This window comes from Cydia fagiglandana, chromosome 23 (assembly GCF_963556715.1).
Source record: "Cydia fagiglandana chromosome 23, ilCydFagi1.1, whole genome shotgun sequence".
Taxonomy (NCBI): Eukaryota; Metazoa; Arthropoda; class Insecta; order Lepidoptera; family Tortricidae; genus Cydia; species Cydia fagiglandana.
Window position 1 is genome coordinate 1043960 of NC_085954.1, and position 18407 is coordinate 1062366.

General features: G+C 38.1%; 2 protein-coding genes and 1 long non-coding RNA gene across 3 annotated transcripts in view; 1 reads left to right on the forward strand and 2 right to left on the reverse strand.

Annotated features, from left to right (window-relative positions):
* LOC134675845 (protein stum) overlaps positions 1 to 9894 on the reverse strand; it is a 90601-nt gene extending 80707 nt beyond the window's left edge. Inside the window, exon 1 of the mRNA XM_063534147.1 lies at positions 9403 to 9894. The gene's annotated coding sequence lies outside the window, so the exon portion shown is untranslated. The remainder of the gene's footprint in view (positions 1 to 9402) is intronic.
* The window catches only part of LOC134675956 (uncharacterized), a 178759-nt gene that overhangs the window by 79140 nt on the left and 81212 nt on the right, over positions 1 to 18407 (forward strand). The window lies entirely within an intron of this gene.
* LOC134675841 (thyroid receptor-interacting protein 11) overlaps positions 14983 to 18407 on the reverse strand; it is a 113217-nt gene continuing 109792 nt past the window's right edge. Inside the window, exon 10 of the mRNA XM_063534141.1 lies at positions 14983 to 18269. Within this exon, the coding sequence (XP_063390211.1) occupies positions 18055 to 18269 (215 nt within the window). The 3' untranslated portion in view covers positions 14983 to 18054. The remainder of the gene's footprint in view (positions 18270 to 18407) is intronic.

Here is an 18407-nt window from a genome sequence, read left to right on the forward strand (position 1 = left end):
AAAAATAAAAAAGGGCAATTTTTTCGTTGTGCTTCTGTTTGCAAATTCAACAATTACCCAACGGCAAGTCAGGTAGGTCGGTAGGTAGTCGTGCACCAGGTTGAAGGCCCAACACAGCTTGTCCCACAAAGGGCCAACATTGTAACTTTAACGTTGGGCCTTGTGTAGGATTCTTACAATACTAACGTAGGTAAATAGTTGTGTAATTTATAGTGTGCCTACAGTCTATTATGTATTGGGCTTTTGTTTACGAGTCCTACAGTTACCCTACGTTAAGTGGTTGTGTAATACGACGTTGGGCCTTTGCTGATAAATATTACAATTACACTACGGTAGGCATTGGTTGTATCCACATAAGCCCTAGGCAGCAGTTGTTGTTAATCTTCTCTGTATCGTTCCAATTTTAGTATATGTACTTACTATACACTCTAATTTGTATATATACTAACCGCACTTCGAAACTTCGTAAGCGAGATTTATGTTTTTTGAGATTTAAATTGAGAAAATGTTGGTAAAATACAATTTTTAAAATTTATGTGTAAATTTTATAGTTATAGCTATTAGATTTATAAGTTACTTTAAAAAATATTATGATTATATCCGGAATAATCGAGAAAATAACTATAACTTCGATGTTTGGAGACAGTAACGCCATCTAGTGACGCCACAAGCAAACTCAACTGGTATTGTTGGGCATCAGTACCACAGCCAATGTTGGTAAATGCGATATTTGTGCTCACTGGGCCAACGAAGGTTATCGTTGTTTAGCCACCGGTACCAAAATACACAAAGGCCCATTGTTAGGCGTCAGTGCCACAGCCAATGTTGGTAAATACGATATTTGTCATCATTGGGCCATCGGATGATATCGTTGATTAGCCAACGTTACCAAAATAAACAAAGGCCCATTGCTGGGCATCAGTGCCACAGGCAATGTTGGTAAATGCGATTTTTGTCATCATTGGGCCATCGGATGATATCGTTGATTAGCCAACGTTACCAAAATACACAAAGGCCCATTGTTGGGCATCAATGCTACAGCCAATGTTGGTAAATGCGATATTTGTCGTCTTTGGGCCATCGTATGATATCGTTGATTAGCCAACGTTACCAAAATAAACAAAGGCCCATTGTTGGGCATCAGTGCCACAGCCAATGTTGGTAAATGCGATATTTGTCATCATTGGGCCATCGGATGATATCGTTGATTAGCCAACGTTACCAAAATACACAAAGGCCCATTGTTGGGCATCAATGCTACAGCCAATGTTGGTAAATGCAATATTTGTCGTCATTGGGCCATCGGATGATATCGTTGATTAGCCAACGTTACCAAAATAAACAAAGGCCCATTGTTGGGCATCAATGCTACAGCCAATGTTGGTAAATGCGATATTTGTCGTCATTGGGCCATCGGATGATATCGTTGATTAGCCAACGTTACCAAAATAAACAAAGGCCCATTGTTGGGCATCAGTGCCACAGCCAATGTTGGTAAATGCGATATTTGTCATCATTGGGCCATCGGAAGATATCTTTGACTAGCCAACGTTACCAAAATACACAAAGGCCCATTGTTGGGCATCCGTGCCACAGCCAATGTTGGTAAATGCGGTATTCGTCACCATTGGGCCAACGAATGTTATCGTTGTTTAGCGAACGGTAGCAAAATACACAAAGGCCCATTGTTGGGCATCACTGCCACTGCCAATGTTGGTAAATGCGATATATGTCATCATTGGGCCAACGAATATTATCGTTGTTTAGCCAACGGTACCAAAATACACAAAGGCCCATTGTTGGGCATCTGTGTCACAGCGAATGTTGGTAAATGCGATGGTGGGCCAATACAAAATTAATGTTGGCTACGAAACGAACCTCATCCCAACGTTTTCCCTACCGTTGGCACCGTGGGCCCCAACGAAAATGCTACTAGGGTAATGACAATTGTCACAAGAAATACGACAATTGTCACGAAATTCCGACACAGAACCCATTTGCTGTCAAAAATTACCAAAAGTTCTTTGAAATCTTGTGAAAATTTGCATCATTATCATCATAAACATAGCAATAGAAATATCAGTTTTTTGCCGATATTATAAAGGTTTTTTTAAATAATACAATGATGGTGACTAACAGGAATACGGCCCGCCCGATGGTAAGCGATAACCGTAGCCCATGGATGCCTGTGACGTCAGCAACAATGAGACTTGTCGAATTGTCGCAACTGTCACGTTGGTTCATTGACACCTGACACTGACGATTACAATTTCCTTCAACTAACGCGAAGGGAAAAGAATGGTTAATGACGAGTTACTGCCGTATTCGAACTTCAAGATATTCACAAGAGACGACACGTACTAGATACGTTATAGTTTAGATATCAACTAGTTCTCTTTTGCAGCGCAATTCGGGCTACCAATGTCACTTTTACGTTAGATAGAGTAAGATATCTATTAGATGTGAATTGGATCTCTAAGTCATATCCTGTGGAAATCGTTCAAGACTACTGTTGGGTTAAATTTGAACCTTATGCATGTATGATTAAGTATATTCCCGCCTTCTCTTTCTATTTATATCTGTCCTTTAGTCGCTCAATAAACCCGTACAAGATCACACGTCTTTCTGATTTATTTAAATACAAAAATCCAAAAATAGTTAAAGTGAACCTTATTACAACCAACATATGGTCGCAATCGAACCGGATCAATAAGTGCATCGGACACCGGCCGCCCGGCATCGAGAACAATAGCGAGCCGCATTCCAGAGATAAGGAGCCGGCAGATGCTAACGAATTGCACCTCAAACTAATGAGTTTATTTGATTATTAACAAGTTTTATTGCAAAAAGTTATAACGACGTTTTATAGACTTGTACGTGAAATTGCAGTGTTTTATCGTTAACAATGACTGAAAAACAAAAACAATTACTCGCCCTGCTTGAGGATAGTGCTACAGTGCTTCGAAAAACACAAGTTAACCTAAAGAAATGCCCTAAAGAGAGATTAACAAAGGGTTACATCGAGTCTCGGATTAAAATGATTGACGAATACTGGTCTACGTTTAACAACAGCCATCAAGAGTTAGTCAAGGCTACACCTACGGAGCAAAGGGGTGTTTTGCCGTATTTTTTGAATGAAGAGTTTTTTATTTACGAAGATTTATACAACGTACTCAGAGGAGATTTGTCGGACAAACTTTCAAGTTTAGTGCAAGAGACTTTGATGGAAACTTCTGTTACTAACTCAAGCTATGCCATGGCAGGAACACAAAACAACTTTGTACGTTTGCCGCGGATCGAGTTACCTACTTTTAGTGGAAGTTATGAAGAGTGGCCCGCGTTCAAGGATTTATTCATTTCACTCGTGCATAACAACAAGATGTTAAGTGACGTACAAAGGCTACATTATTTGAAGACAAGTGTTACTGCCGAAGCGTCGTCGTTACTGAGGCACATTCAAATTACGTCTGATAATTATTCACAAGCATGGCTGATCCTGAAAACAAGGTATGGCAACAAACGATTAATTTTGAACAATAATTTAAAGAAATTGGTTAACCAGCGTAAAATGACCACACAATCAGCTGCTCAACTGAAAGTACTCTTAGATACAACGTCAGAGTGTCTACACAACATTCAAAACCTGAATGTTTCTGTTGACTCTTGGGATCCACTTGTGATATTTTTGCTTGTTCAGAAATTGGACCCAGAGACGTATAAAGACTGGGAAGAGCATGCGTATAAGAGTGACTCTGAACCCTTACCGAAGTGGAACGATTTTAAGGAGTTTCTAGAGGCCAAGTTTCGTACGCTGGAACTATTGACGAATAATACAAAGGAAGTGAAGTCAAACAAGGAGCGAAGTACATGCCATGTTGCCACACCTACCTTTGAGAACAGGAATTGTGTAATGTGTAAAGAAAGTCATACATTATGTCACTGCAAGGAGTTTACCAAGATGGAACCTACGGAGAGAAGCGAATATGTCAAGAATAACAACTTATGTTACAACTGTCTAGTACCAGGGCATTCAGCATCAAAATGTCGAGTACCTGTGTCCTGTAGAATATGTCACCGACGTCATCACTCCCTTCTACATCAACTAAAGCAGACTGAGCCTGTGGCCCCCACGAGTCCCTCACAACCACTGGCTTCATCATTACATGTTGTAGAAGACATAGAAGAAGTGCAAGCAAACACAGTGATCGCGTTACATCTCAATACTAGACAGAACTCAGCACTATTAGCGACTGCTGTGGTGGAAGCAAGAAGCAATCAAGGTCACATCATTCCACTGCGCGCGCTGATAGACCAGGGTTCCGAAGAATCATTCATAAGCGAGAAAGCGGCTCAACTACTAAAGCTTGACCGACAACACGTAAGAGGAAGCATCACGGGCTTGGGTCCCATGAAAACAGAAATCAACCACGTCTGTGAGCTACAAATAAAATCACAGTGGGATAAAACATTTATCCTACCGGTTAAAGCTTATGTTATGTCGAAACAGCTGACCAAGAAGTTACCCAAAAAGCATATTGTTCAACAACCATGGCCTCATCTACAAGGATTACAGCTAGCGGATCCGAACTACAACAACTCGGGACCCATAGATCTCTTGCTAGGGGTCCGAGTATACGCTAGAATACTGCAAGCAGACCTAGTCAAAGGTCCACCAGGTACACCATGCGCACAAAGAACTGACCTAGGCTGGATTCTTTTTGGAGAGAGTGATAGCACGTCACAAGAAGATTCTTACCTCGTTATGCACCATCAAGTAGATATAGAAGACACACTGAAGTCTCTATGGGAAATAGATCCAGACACTAAAAGAAAATACACGAAGGAAGAACAGCTATGTGAAGAAATCTATGAAAAAACAGTCACTCGAAACCAAGAAGGAAGATACATTGTGAAGCTGCCATTTAAGACTGAGAATCCTAAAGTACTTGATGGTAATACAAAAGAGATAGCTACAAAGAGATTCATGCAACTAGAAAGAAGGTTTAAGCGTTCGCCGAACCTGAAAACAGAATACACAAAAGGTATTAATGATTACCTTGAAGAAGGTCATCTAGAAGAAGTACCTGAAAGGGAAAAAGAAGATAAAGCGGTATACCTACCACATCACGCTGTAATTCGCGACGACAAAGAAACAACACGCACGCGTATCGTATTTGATGCTTCCTGCAAAGGATCAAACAACGTCTCATTAAATGATGAACTGATGGTAGGCCCACAACTACAAGATGACTTAAGAAATCTTTTAATGAGATGGAGGCTGAAACGAGTCTGCTTCGTGGCAGATGTCCAGAAGATGTACCGCCAAATATTGGTAACAAAAGAGGACGCAAATTATCAACGCATTCTTTGGCGACAAGACGAGTCTGAAGACTTAAAAGAATACCGTATGCTTCGAGTTACTTTCGGTACCGCTCCAGCTCCATACTTAGCGGTCAAGACACTTCAGAAGATTGCCATCGATGAAGAAGAGAAACAACTCGGTAAACAAACAAACAACCATAACGAAGTGGCAATCAAAACAATAAAAGAAGACTTTTATATGGACGATATGCTGTCAGGGGCAGCAACCGTTGAGGAAGCTATTGCAATAGCTAAAGAAGTAACACGCATCCTGAAACAAGGCGGATTTCAACTCATGAAATGGTCCTCTAATAATATAGAATTTATGAAATCTATTGATGAAGATAAAAGATCAGCAAATGCACAGATAGAACTGAACCTTGATGGAACTATAAAGGCACTTGGAATTGTATGGAACATTGGTGCAGATCAATTTCAATACAACTTGTCACTATCATCAATGCCAAAGACTACAACTAAACGTGGGATATTATCAGATGTACAAAAGCTATTCGATCCACTAGGCTGGATCGCACCAAGTACTGTTATGGCGAAGATGCTGATGCAAAGGTTATGGCTTGAAAAGGTGTCGTGGGACGAATGTGTCAGCCCTGAGCTCGAAGAAGAATGGAAACAGATAAGAGATGATTTTGAAAATGTCAAAGATATAAATATGGATAGATGGCTTGGCACAACAGACTCAGAAGAAGAAAAGATACAGATACACGGATTTAGCGATGCATCTATGCGCGCATACGCTGCCGTCGTATACATAAGAGTTGAAAGCAAGAATAAAATAACAACCAAAATCATCGCTGCACGAACGAGAGTAGCGCCTTTGAAAACTATCTCCCTCCCGCGCTTAGAATTATGTGGCGCTTTACTCCTGTCTAAACTAATGAAACAGATTGGACAAGCGATGAGAATACCAACAACAAACATGTTCGCATGGACCGACTCTTCGATAGTCATCGCTTGGCTTTGTGGAGAACCCAATAGATGGAAACCTTTTGTAGCCAACCGCGTCGTAGAAATCGTTGAGAACCTAAACAACAAACACTGGTACCATGTGCAATCTAAAGATAATCCTGCAGATATCGCTTCAAGAGGGATGAAACTGACCACGCTTAAGAACTGTGATCTGTGGTGGCACGGCCCGAGCTGGTTATCTGAAAAAGAAATAAATATTAGTAAACAAGAAGATTTTACAACAGATGAAGAAATAAAAGTACAGAAAATTCAAACTTACCTGAATATTGAAGACCTGGAAAAACAAGAAAAGGCATTAACTACACAATTTGGAGATTTTGATAACCTAACTGAACTACTTAAAAGTATTGTATATTGCCTAAGATTTTTAAAGCACAAGAAAAATCCAGATGACACTGATAAGGATATTACTACAATGGAATTACAAAACGCCATGAATATTTGCATAAAAAAGGTACAGCAAGAAGAATATCAAGAAGAAATAGAACGGTTAACATCAAATAAACAAGTAAAAAGAAAGAGCTCCCTAAGATCCCTCGCCCCATACGTAGATGAAAACAAATTCCTCAGGGTGGGCGGTCGCCTCAGATATGCAAATATAGACGAAGACAGAAAGCATCCAATCATTCTGGGTCTTGTTTCCCAGCAATTATTAATGGCACTCTTTAGTGCCATTAATAATTGCTGATGCACATACAAGAACACTTCATGGCACTTTGGCTGAAATGCTATGCTACTTACGTTCTAAGTACTGGATATTACGAGCAAAGTCCTTAGTCAAAAGACACATTCAGAAATGCCTTACGTGTGCAAAACAAAATGCTACATCGAAACCGCAAATCATGGGAGATTTACCGGAGACGAGAGTCACTCCTTCGAGACCATTCCTACACAGTGGAGTAGATTTTGCAGGGCCATACCAGATATTGATGTCCAAAGGCCGAGGAGGAAAAACTGTGAAGGCGTACATAGCTATTTTCATTTGCATGGCCGTCAAAGCAATTCATATTGAACTGGTTGGAGACCTTACCTCAGAAGCTTTCATAGCAGCATTCAAACGCTTTGTCGCTAGAAGAGGAAAATGTACTCACCTGTGGAGCGACCAGGGTAGAAAATTCGTAGGTGCTAACAAAGAACTTGTAGAAGCCTGGAATGAAGCTAAATTGAAATTTACCGGACCAATTGCAGAGACACTTGCTATCGAAGGCACACAGTGGCACTTCATTCCAGCTTACAGCCCAAACTTTGGTGGCCTTTGGGAAGCCGGCGTCAAATCCATAAAATACCATTTAAAGAGAGTTCTAACAACAAATTTGACGTTCGAAGAGATGACGACCGTACTTTCAGAGACCGAGGCTTGTTTGAATTCCCGGCCCCTATGTCCTATCGATAACTCAGACCCTGAAAACGCTGAAATACTCACCCCAGGACATTTCTTAATAGGTGAAGCCCCTATCGTTGTTCCAGCAGCAGATTATAAAGAATGTAAAATACATACCTTGTCACGCTGGCAACTCACGCAGAAACTGTTGGCAGATTTTTGGCGTCGATGGCAAGATGAGTACCTCTCCAGACTCCAACAAAGACCTAAATGGCTGAAAAAAGAAAAAGAGTTTAAAATAGGGGACATAGTACTTATCAAAACTGATAACTTACCTCCAGGCAAATGGTCACTGGGCCGCATCATAGACAAACATCCTGCTGAAGACGGTTTTACTAGAGTGTACAGTGTTAAATCTGGTAGTGCTGTAGTGAAACGATCTATATCAAAATTATGTGCGTTGCCTGTTGATACTGAAACTTTGTAATGTCAATTTGATTCAATTTAAATTGTACTATTGTGAAGTTATGAAAAGGACGTAAGTGTCCTTTTGGTGGGCGGTATGTTGGGTTAAATTTGAACCTTATGCATGTATGATTAAGTATATTCCCGCCTTCTCTTTCTATTTATATCTGTCCTTTAGTCGCTCAATAAACCCGTACAAGATCACACGTCTTTCTGATTTATTTAAATACAAAAATCCAAAAATAGTTAAAGTGAACCTTATTACAACCAACAACTACCTATCTCCATAATCGCACAAATGTCAAATTTGACAGATTAGATCTTAAACATATCATTATCGTATCTTGGTGATGTCTAAAAGATATCTAATAGACATCTATTTCAAAATCCGAATCGGGCCCTTACACTAATTACCGCAGAGAAGGCGAGAAAACGCCTACCGTTTCATATTAATCTTATGACATTTTCAGAATACTTTCATGTTTAAAGGTGCTGTTTTTATTTTGCTGTTAATTCGTTTTAATTTTGTATTAAGTTAGTCTGCAAACGATGCTATATAACTTACAAATAAAATTAAAAATTTAATATTTACGGGATTTCATAAATACCCGCGGAAAATAAATATAAAAATATTTCTATGTATATTAGTTTTATTTTACTAAACAAGAGATAAATCACGTACCTAAATTAATACTATAAATTAATCATATTTATACTAAGTATATGATATTTCGCCAGGTATAGATACCTATAGGTATATATTTTTTGATTCCGGGTATCTTATGGTAGTTATCTATTAGATATCGACGGCAATATGATAAGTATTACTAAAGTCAAATTACTTAAAACGATTTTGTAGTCCTGTCAAAAACACGTGTGTGTGTGTGTGCGTTTTGTACACATATTCAAGACGGCAATTCACGAGAAGTAACAAGAAATCCGACTAAACTATGGAATGATAAGAAAAACAGGACATTTTTACAACAAGTTTGTATGTTGCATTGCTAAGGGCGTGTCCTTTTTATGGTTACCTGTCTAGATTGCAGAAATAAAGCATTTATTTTTTATTAAAGATAATTACGTAAAAATACTTAAACCTAAGAGACCAAAATAGAGTTTGAGTTTAGTTTACAGTGGTTAAAATGTGTTTTAAAAGGACTGCCTATTTGATTACATAAATGCTTTAATTTTAATACGGCTTTTTAAGTTAACTATAGGTAAAACAGTTTTTGCAAATCATTTAATTCAATAAAAAAAATACAAACCCATAAGTCAAATCCTTAGCAACACAACACATACACAGTAAAAACGTTTTAGACAATCACAAATACAAACAAGTTTTTTTTTATTTCACATTTTCGCAAATTTCACTGTCACGCACCAAAACGTCATCATTTCAGTTTAATTTTGAACACGTAAAAAATATGGAAAAATTCCATGATTGTCTTTTTGGCGCGAAAACCGAGCGTCCTAACGGTCATTTTTGAAAATGGAACACCGTCTTATAAATGTACGCGAGCACGCGAGTTAAAAGTAACATTAAGAAACGTTTTCTTCATGTGAAACGAAGGTAATAATTTTCAGCCATTTTTTTTGCAAAAAAAAAACACTTGAAATAAATCACACTTTAAATACTTTTGAGAATATTTCCATGTAAAATCACAAGCGAATTTTCGCGAATTTTAAGCAGTTCTGTTTATTTTTGTTTTGTTCCTAGTTTCTAAGGCTACGAGGCGGCTTGCAAGGCGCCTCAATACTGAACTGACCATTGTATGAAGAAAGGGTGGGTGGGGGTTCTTAATCATGGGGGTGGAATAACTTTGCTTTTTAATTATGGTCGTGCGTCGATAGGGGTGTTTTTCGGTTTTTTGGGGTCATGGTGTCGCCCGAGACATTTTCTGGGTCACATCTCTATTTTTGGAGTTTTGTTGCTTTATAAGGTCTGATTAGATCATAGGGAAGTTGTAACACGGTTTTTTTACCAATTTGAAAGGGGGGAATTTCAATAAAGCTTGTTTTTGAATATACAGTCGTTATCAGATATATCAGAGCGGCAACGGTGCTCAAAAATATCTGATCATGTAGGTACACTAACTTCATTCTAATAGAGGTTTCGTTCAGATATATTTGATGGCAATTTGTAATTGCGTTTAATCTTGCTTCGTGATGGCGACTACAATTATATTAAAAACGGGTCACTTACGTAGTCGAAAAACACTCGACATGTTTCACTCCGTACCGAGGAGTGAAACATGACCCGTTTTTAATATATTTAATATGTCTGTATCTCACGGAAGTTTTGTTATTAAAGCGACTACAATTGACTTTAGTCTTCCTACTTCTACAAAATAGTTGCCTGATAATCCTGAACCTTATTGCAGAGTTATATAAAATCTTATATCTATCTACCTACTAAGTATTTGTGTGTTGAGTATGCTGTTTTGAAAATGATGAACAGTTGAACGTTTCGGATGTACATAATACATACCCACTATATTTTAATTTAACGCAATCATCGCTAAGATACGCTCGTAGCGCTACATTGTAGCTCGTAGCTCGTGAAAAAGGTAACATTTGACTACGTCTTTAGAAATTTAGCTGTTTCTGACTGTACTACAGTTGCAGTAAGGAGTGGCTGCAGCTCTAAACTAATGTTGCACTTAAGGCTCTTTACATTTCACGATCTTCAAATTTGATGTTGACCTCTATTCCCAAAGTGCATTACAATAAAAGTACCTATCTGTCTCATCGAATGATGGTCCTTATAAGAAGTTCCTTCAATTCTCTTATAGTTGGGCTTAATTTTAAAAATATTTGAAGTATGTAATAGGTTTTCGCCGTATTTTTTTGAGTACTTATTATATTTCTAAATAAATTAACGTGCTAATGTTGCAAAAAATATCGATTTATCGATACGATTTCTGTAATCCCAATGAGGAGAAAAATCGGTAAATGGGCTATATAAACGCACTTCTAGATTCTAAATTTAACACGGTAAGAGAACACTATCTGCCTAACACATCACGAGGTTGTTCGCGAGGATTGAGAGACCACTAAGGTAAGAGTGGTGTCGACGCATAATGCAAAGACTAAGTATTATTTTATACGTCAAACTTCTATGTTATTATGACGTTTACTTAACACTTGCACAGTCTATCCCACCAAAATCACTGCAAACTTAGCTTGGTATGACTCTAGTCTAGATCCTTTGCAGGATGCGTCGAACACCACTCTTACCTTGGTGGTCTTTCTATTCTCACTACCTCGTGATGTGGTAGGTAGATTGTGTTCTGTTAGGGCGCGTGTACACGGTGCCGCCTCCGCACCGACACCACACCGCCGCCGCACTTCCGCGCTATGTACACGAGACGCGTAAAGCCCGCCTCCTCGGGGAGGTGCGGCGGCAGTGCGGTGTCAGCGCGGAGGCGGCACCGTGTACAGGCGCCCTTACCGTGTTGAATATTAAATTGAAGTGCATTTACACAGGCTTTTACCTACCGGTTTTTCTCGACTTTGCACATAATTAATGCTAGACTATCCGCATTTACAAATCAGCAGATCCCTTGTGAACAAGCTGGTTTTGTTGCTGGTAAGGGGACCAGAGATCAAGTTATGAATGTTCGTGTGCTCATTGAGAAATGCCGAGAGTTCAATAAACCTGTGATCCTGTGCTTCATAGATTATGCTAAAGCATTTGATTGCGTGCAGTGGAGTACAATGCTGGATGTACTCTTAGAGATGGGAGTGCCTGAACACCTTGTATTTCTGATACAAAATCTTTATCTAGATGGTACAAGCTTTGTTAAGTTAGATGACAAGATGTCGAAACCGTTTCATACAGAACGAGGGGTTCGTCAGGGGTGCATTTTGTCTCCAAAACTATTTAACTTATATGGCGAGTACATCATGAGGAAAGCACTGGAGGACGTGGAAGTCGGCATTACAATAGGCGGCCGTAAGATCACCAACCTGAGATATGCAGATGACACCACTATTGCAACATCTAACGAGGAAGAGATGGCTTTTCTGTTGAAGAAAGTGGAAGCAGAGAGCCTCAAACTTGGATTGAAAATTAACCACAGTAAAACCAAGATCATGGTGGTGGACAGAGCACAAGTCCTTCCTCAATCCAATTAGCGGAAGCAGTTATAAAGTTGACCCAAAAATTTTTTATTAAGCTATGAGCTTCATCACATATGTTCCTTGAGTCATTCTACGCATTTCAAGCCTGGGAGGCAATAAGAAATTTGTGTCTACTCGGATTTGTAATGGATTCAAACTTTCAACCCCTTTTTAACCCTGTTAGGGGATGAATTTTACAAAACGCTGAAATTACTTTTCCTGTCTTTTAATAATATCCCCAAATACAAAGATTCAAGTCCCGCGTTCGAAAATTTTTTTGATATCCATACAAACTTTCAACTCCTTTTTCACCACCTTAGGGGATGAATTTTCAAAAACGCTGAAATTAGTTTTCTTGTATTTTAATAATATACCGTTTTACGAAGTTTCAAATTCCTAGCTTAAAATAAAACTTGAACCCCATACAAACTTTCATCCCCTTTTTAACCCCCTTAGGAGTTGAATTTCTCAAAATCGCTTCTTATCTCTTGTACACTTTATAAATGTAATCTAGTGTGCAAATTTCAACTTTCTATCTTTTGTAGTTTCGGCTCCGCGTAGCAAAAATGTCCAACCAAATTTTTCACCTTTTTACGTTTTTCTTGTAAAATTACTATGAAATTGAAAAAACAAATATCAGCAATGAATTCTACGTCTTTGGTTTATACGAAAATGATACCAAACTTGCCCTAGTACCCACCAGGATCAGAGTAGATTTTTTTTAAAGATGACGGATGGCGGCCGTCTTTGTACCCCACCCTCCCCCCCACTTCAGGCTAGAAATGCTTAGAATTACTCAAATATCAGATGTGATGAAGCTCATAGCTTAATAAAAATTTTTTGGGTCATGTATGGCAGCGTTACATAACTGACTCCAGTAAATGCTCTAGATGGCTATGAGAAAGTGGACCACTTTGTATACCTAGGGTCCTTAATAACAAATGGTGGTGGCTGCACGCAAGAGATTCGCCGACGAGCTGGAATGGCTAAAAGTGCAATGACTAACCTCAAAAAGTTGTGGAAGAATCGAGGTATATGCCTTGGTACCAAGGCACGTTTGGTGCGGACACTGGTATTCTCCATCTTTATGTACGGTGCAGAAACCTGGTGCATCAAAAGCTTAGACAAGAGCAAAATCGATGCTTTCGAGATGTGGTGTTGGAGGAAGATGTTAAGTATACCATGGACCGCAATGAGAACAAATGAGTCCATTCTGAGAGAACTCAAAATCACCAAACGACTCTCAACAATCTGCCAGGAGAGAGCTCTTAGATTCTTTGGGCACATAATGCGGTCGCCACACCACAGCCTCGAACGTGACATCATACTGGGGCAAGTTGAAGGCAAGCGCGCTAGAGGAAGAGCCCCTGCAAGATGGTCGGATTCCATAAAACAAGCATGTGGTTCCATGCAGAGGGCAGCCCACATAGCCCTTGTTCGCGATAAATGGAGGGACATAGTTATTGGTCACGATCCTCAGTCATGAGGGAACGACGAAGAAGAAGAAGAAGTTTCTCGACTTTGAGATTCTAGAAATCGTATCGTATAAAGCAGAGAAGTAAAGTGATTGGAAGCGGCCCGCGCCGCGCCTCTGCATTAATCACCTTTGTAAGTATCCGTGCACATCGTATCAGGGATGCATTCAGAGCTGAGCAATATAATACCAATCTGATACGTACGCTGCAGCATCGTGTCTAGAGTGGTGCCGTTCTCGAGAATGTTCTCCGTTTACTATGGGAAATATTACGGTAAAAGGCTCAGACTGGTACCTACACCACAAAATTACCTAGATATAGTTTCTTCTGTTGTATTTTTTTATTTATATGTTGATTAAGTGTACTCTAATATGTGCAGTTTGTATTTGTGGCATTAAAACATTTTATTTTATTTTATTATCATTGAAATTTAACATTTGTGATGACATTTCCACACCTTATCATTACAAATTCAATGCAGAGTTAGCTTGGTCCAACTCTTATGTAGGTGTGTAGTTAACTAATTATTCACCTCAACTCTCCTGTTGATGCCTTGTGGGAATTAAGCTAGTGGATGGAAAGTCCCTGTGTACCTATATGTAATTATTTTAATGCAAACGGAATATTTAGGCGATCGGAATTTTTTTGATGGGCTGTCAATTTACTTGAAAACATACGTCGGTTAATCATTGAACGCCACGCCATCACGCATCGCATCGTGAAACTTATCGGAATGCACGAAGGTTGATATTGCGCTGTGGCCGCGCGCGTCAGTTAAATTCTTTGGCGGTCAGAGGATTAACAACGGGGTACAATGACCAAACCGAAAAGGGTCTCTCCGTCTTCAAAGTACCCCATTTCCACGTACAATTTCGGCCTGAAATTTCGTCAGATAAAAAGTATTTTTTAACCAACGTAAAAAATGGAGGAGGTTCTCATTTCGTAGGTATCTTTTTTTAAAACAGAGGTTTACATTTTTTTAGCGTTTTCTTGTATTTTATTTTATTTATTTAATTATTAATGTTTTCTTGTAAAATATTTAAATTGATTATACCTACTTTTTGTTTAACAAACCTAGAAGTTTTTTACCCCCCGACAGAACGGAGACGGTATGGTATATGCATTTAGGGTGTGAGGCTGTTTGTTTAGTGTTCGTGCACACGAATTAAGTTTCCTTTTATCTCTGTAACGGCTTGACCGATTTGGTTTTGGTTTTTAGTAAAGGTTGATAAATAAAACAATGAATGATTAAAACGCATTCATATATTGCTGCGATAAAACAATATAATTAATTAATACAAATATTAACATATTCACAAATTAAATTTACATTATTATATCAGGCGTTACATACAACATAACTATTATTTTCAATTTTATTGCCACTGAATTAACGTGCAAAATCGATATACACGAATACAAATTTGACAAGAAATTATTTTATAATGAAATTTAAAAATTACAAAAGATAAAATAATAAGATATGTAGTTTGCTGAAAAAAGGGATCTTACAATAAAGTGCGAAAAGTAGCACTAATGCGTAAATATCTTTTTCGCACATTCTGCAAAGTGTAAAATATCCCATTTTCTATCAAAACAACTCAAAAACTAAGATAATTTATTTTTAAGGAAACCAATTTGAAGTTATGTCAGTATGATATACGACTATTTATACTTGAAGAGGCAAAGCACTAAAACCGCTCAAAACGTCATATATATATGTATCACATAAAATTAAATTTGAATATAATTGACTATGGGACAAAAACATACTTTAACAACATGATGATTCACATAACCTATAAGATTTATTGTATAACATAAGTTATACAAAACTAACTAGAAACTAAAAATGATTATTATACAGGCGTATGATTAACTAATTTGAACAAAATACAGGCGAAACTGAAGAATTTACAATTAATTTATATTACAAGCTAACATAACACTATGTACAGATGTAGTGCATAATTTCCCATCTTATTTTCTCGGAAAAGTTCGTATTTGTCATGCTACTTCAGTCAACCTCAGTGTTTTTTGGTCCGAGACTGACTGAAATAGCAAGAGACGTTCGTACGTTTCCGTGAAAATACGATGAAATATAATTATGCACTACATTTGTAAGATATACATTTTTAACCCTATCACTGCGTTTCATATATAAGTGTTAATCAGAATCCAACATCACTCCTTCTAGTGGATAAATGTAACATCTATGGTATTAAAAGGGTTAAAATTGCATTATTGAATGGAGTAAAATTTGTATTTTAATCACTTTCATGCACTTTTAGCATCATTACGTAGTATCATAATAAAAACGTAAATATGCTTTAGTGTTTAAAAGGTAAAAATCGCGAAATGAAATTGTATCACCCAAACACTATGTTTAAGAGAAGTAAATATGACTACTATTGCTAAAATCTTTCTAAATAAGGCACTAAATGTACTAAAACATATACAGAATATAGTCAGCCGAAAAAATATCTGCGCTACTAAGTCTGGTCTGATATAATTGATACAGAACGGGTGAAAAGATATTTTTGAGCACCTTGGTGGCTCACATATTTCTTCAGCTATCTACTTAGATACTTATTTATTTGAACATACTTAAATTGAACTCGAAGTTAAATAAATGCTAATACAGATTCACTAGAGTACAAATGTGATAAGAATTATTTGTAGAAAAGCGCTGGTTAATAATACTATATTCATTTAACCATGACACCTAAACTGTTTTTATATGCTAGATACAAAAATGACAGTTAGATTGTCTGATCTATCCGGTTTTATACTAAAAATGACAATTCAAGGGCAATTCAGACAGTCATTTCTTGTTATTAAAAAGTTATCGATATGATCTGTCAGTGTTCAGATTATATCCATAACAAGAAATTACTAATCTGAATTGACCTCTTGGATTATAGAGATTGCGTAGTAGATTGGTCAATCGGACTGTCATTTTAATATTTAAGATATAAACATGCGGGGTCAAATCATAACCCTTTTTTTTGCTTTGTTGTCGTTGGGTCAAAAAGAGTTTAATGTAATTTGAATGTGATAACGTTTTTGTGTTTCTTTAGCTATTTTATTTAACATATAAAAACATGCTGGGTAAAATCATAACCCTTTTTTGCATTGTCGTAGTCGGTTAAAATACAGTAGAATGTAATGCAGGCATTTGACTTCGATAACGTGTTTATGTTTCTATAGCTATTTGTCTTGTTGTAGAAACTTTTAAATTAAATTACATATCCATGTGTTTGAACAAAGCATTTGAATAATCAGTTGCAGAAAGCTGTTATATTTATTTACATATCCTTCAAAACATGTTTGAAAATAGCGCCCTCTGTATTCCTCGTCTGGTTAACTCCCGTGTTCATACTAGAGTTTATCAGACTAGTACAGCTTGGCAAAAAAGAGTAGAAATTAAAAAGTGGCAACACTGTAGTGTCGTCCCTTTCAAACCAATTTATATAAGAAAACGGGACGACACTACAATGTTGCCACTTTTTAGGGTTCCGTACCTAAAGGGTAAAAGGGGACCCTATTACTAAGACTTCGCTGTCCGTCCGTCCGTCCGTCTGTCTGTCACCAGGCTGTATCTCACGAACCGTGATAGCTAGACAGTTGAAATTTTCACAGATGATGTATTTCTGTTGCCGCTTTAACAACAAATACTAAAAACAGAATAAAATAAAGATTTAAGTGGGGCTCCCATACAGCAAACGTGATTTTTGACCAAAGTTAAGCAACGTGGGGCGTGGTCAGTACTTGGATGGGTGACCGTTTGCTTTTTGCATTATTTTTTTTGCTTTATGGTACGGAACCCTTCGTGAGCGAGTCCGACTCGCACTTGCCCGGTTTTTAATTTCTACTCTTCTTTGCCAAGCTGTAGACTCGATAGTTAGCCTCAATGGATAGTTGTGATGTGGGCTCCACTTTGCCTATGGTTTGAAAAAGTTGACAGTTGATTTGAATATTTGATTAACTTTGTTTACATTTTAGTCTTTAAATATTGCACAAATGAATAACGTAATGTACAAATGGCGAACTTAATGCCATGAGGCATTCTTTATCAGTCACGATTATAGACAACGTCTGATATTTTAACAATCTTTTGAGAGAATTTGATATATATTTACATATCCTTCAAAACGTGTTTCAAAATAGCGCCCTCTGTATTCCTCGTCTGGTTAACTCCCGTGTCCATACTGGTGAGACTCGATGGTCAGACTCGACAGATTTTTGTGATGTGGTTTCTACGTTGTCTATGTTTTTAAAAAATAGGTAGCTTTTCTGTAATATATTTATTGTAATGACCTACATGTCCTTCAAAACGTGTTTCAAAATAGCGCCCTCTGTATTCCTCGTCTGGTTGACTCCCGTGTCCATACTGGTGGAGACTCTATGGTCGGACTCTATGGATATCTGCGAGGTGGTCTCCACGTTGTCTATGTTTTGGAAGAGCAGGTTGTTGGAGCCGGTGGAGGGGTTCCGCTTGTGGCCCATGACTTCGGAGGGGATGGGGGATGGACCTGAAAAAAAAAAACAATGGTTAGAATAAGCACCTGGCCCCAATTTCACATCGGTGACAGGTGCGACGAATTGTAAAATCACTATTGCTGACGTCACAGGCACCCATGGGCTACGATTACCACTTACCATCGGGCGGG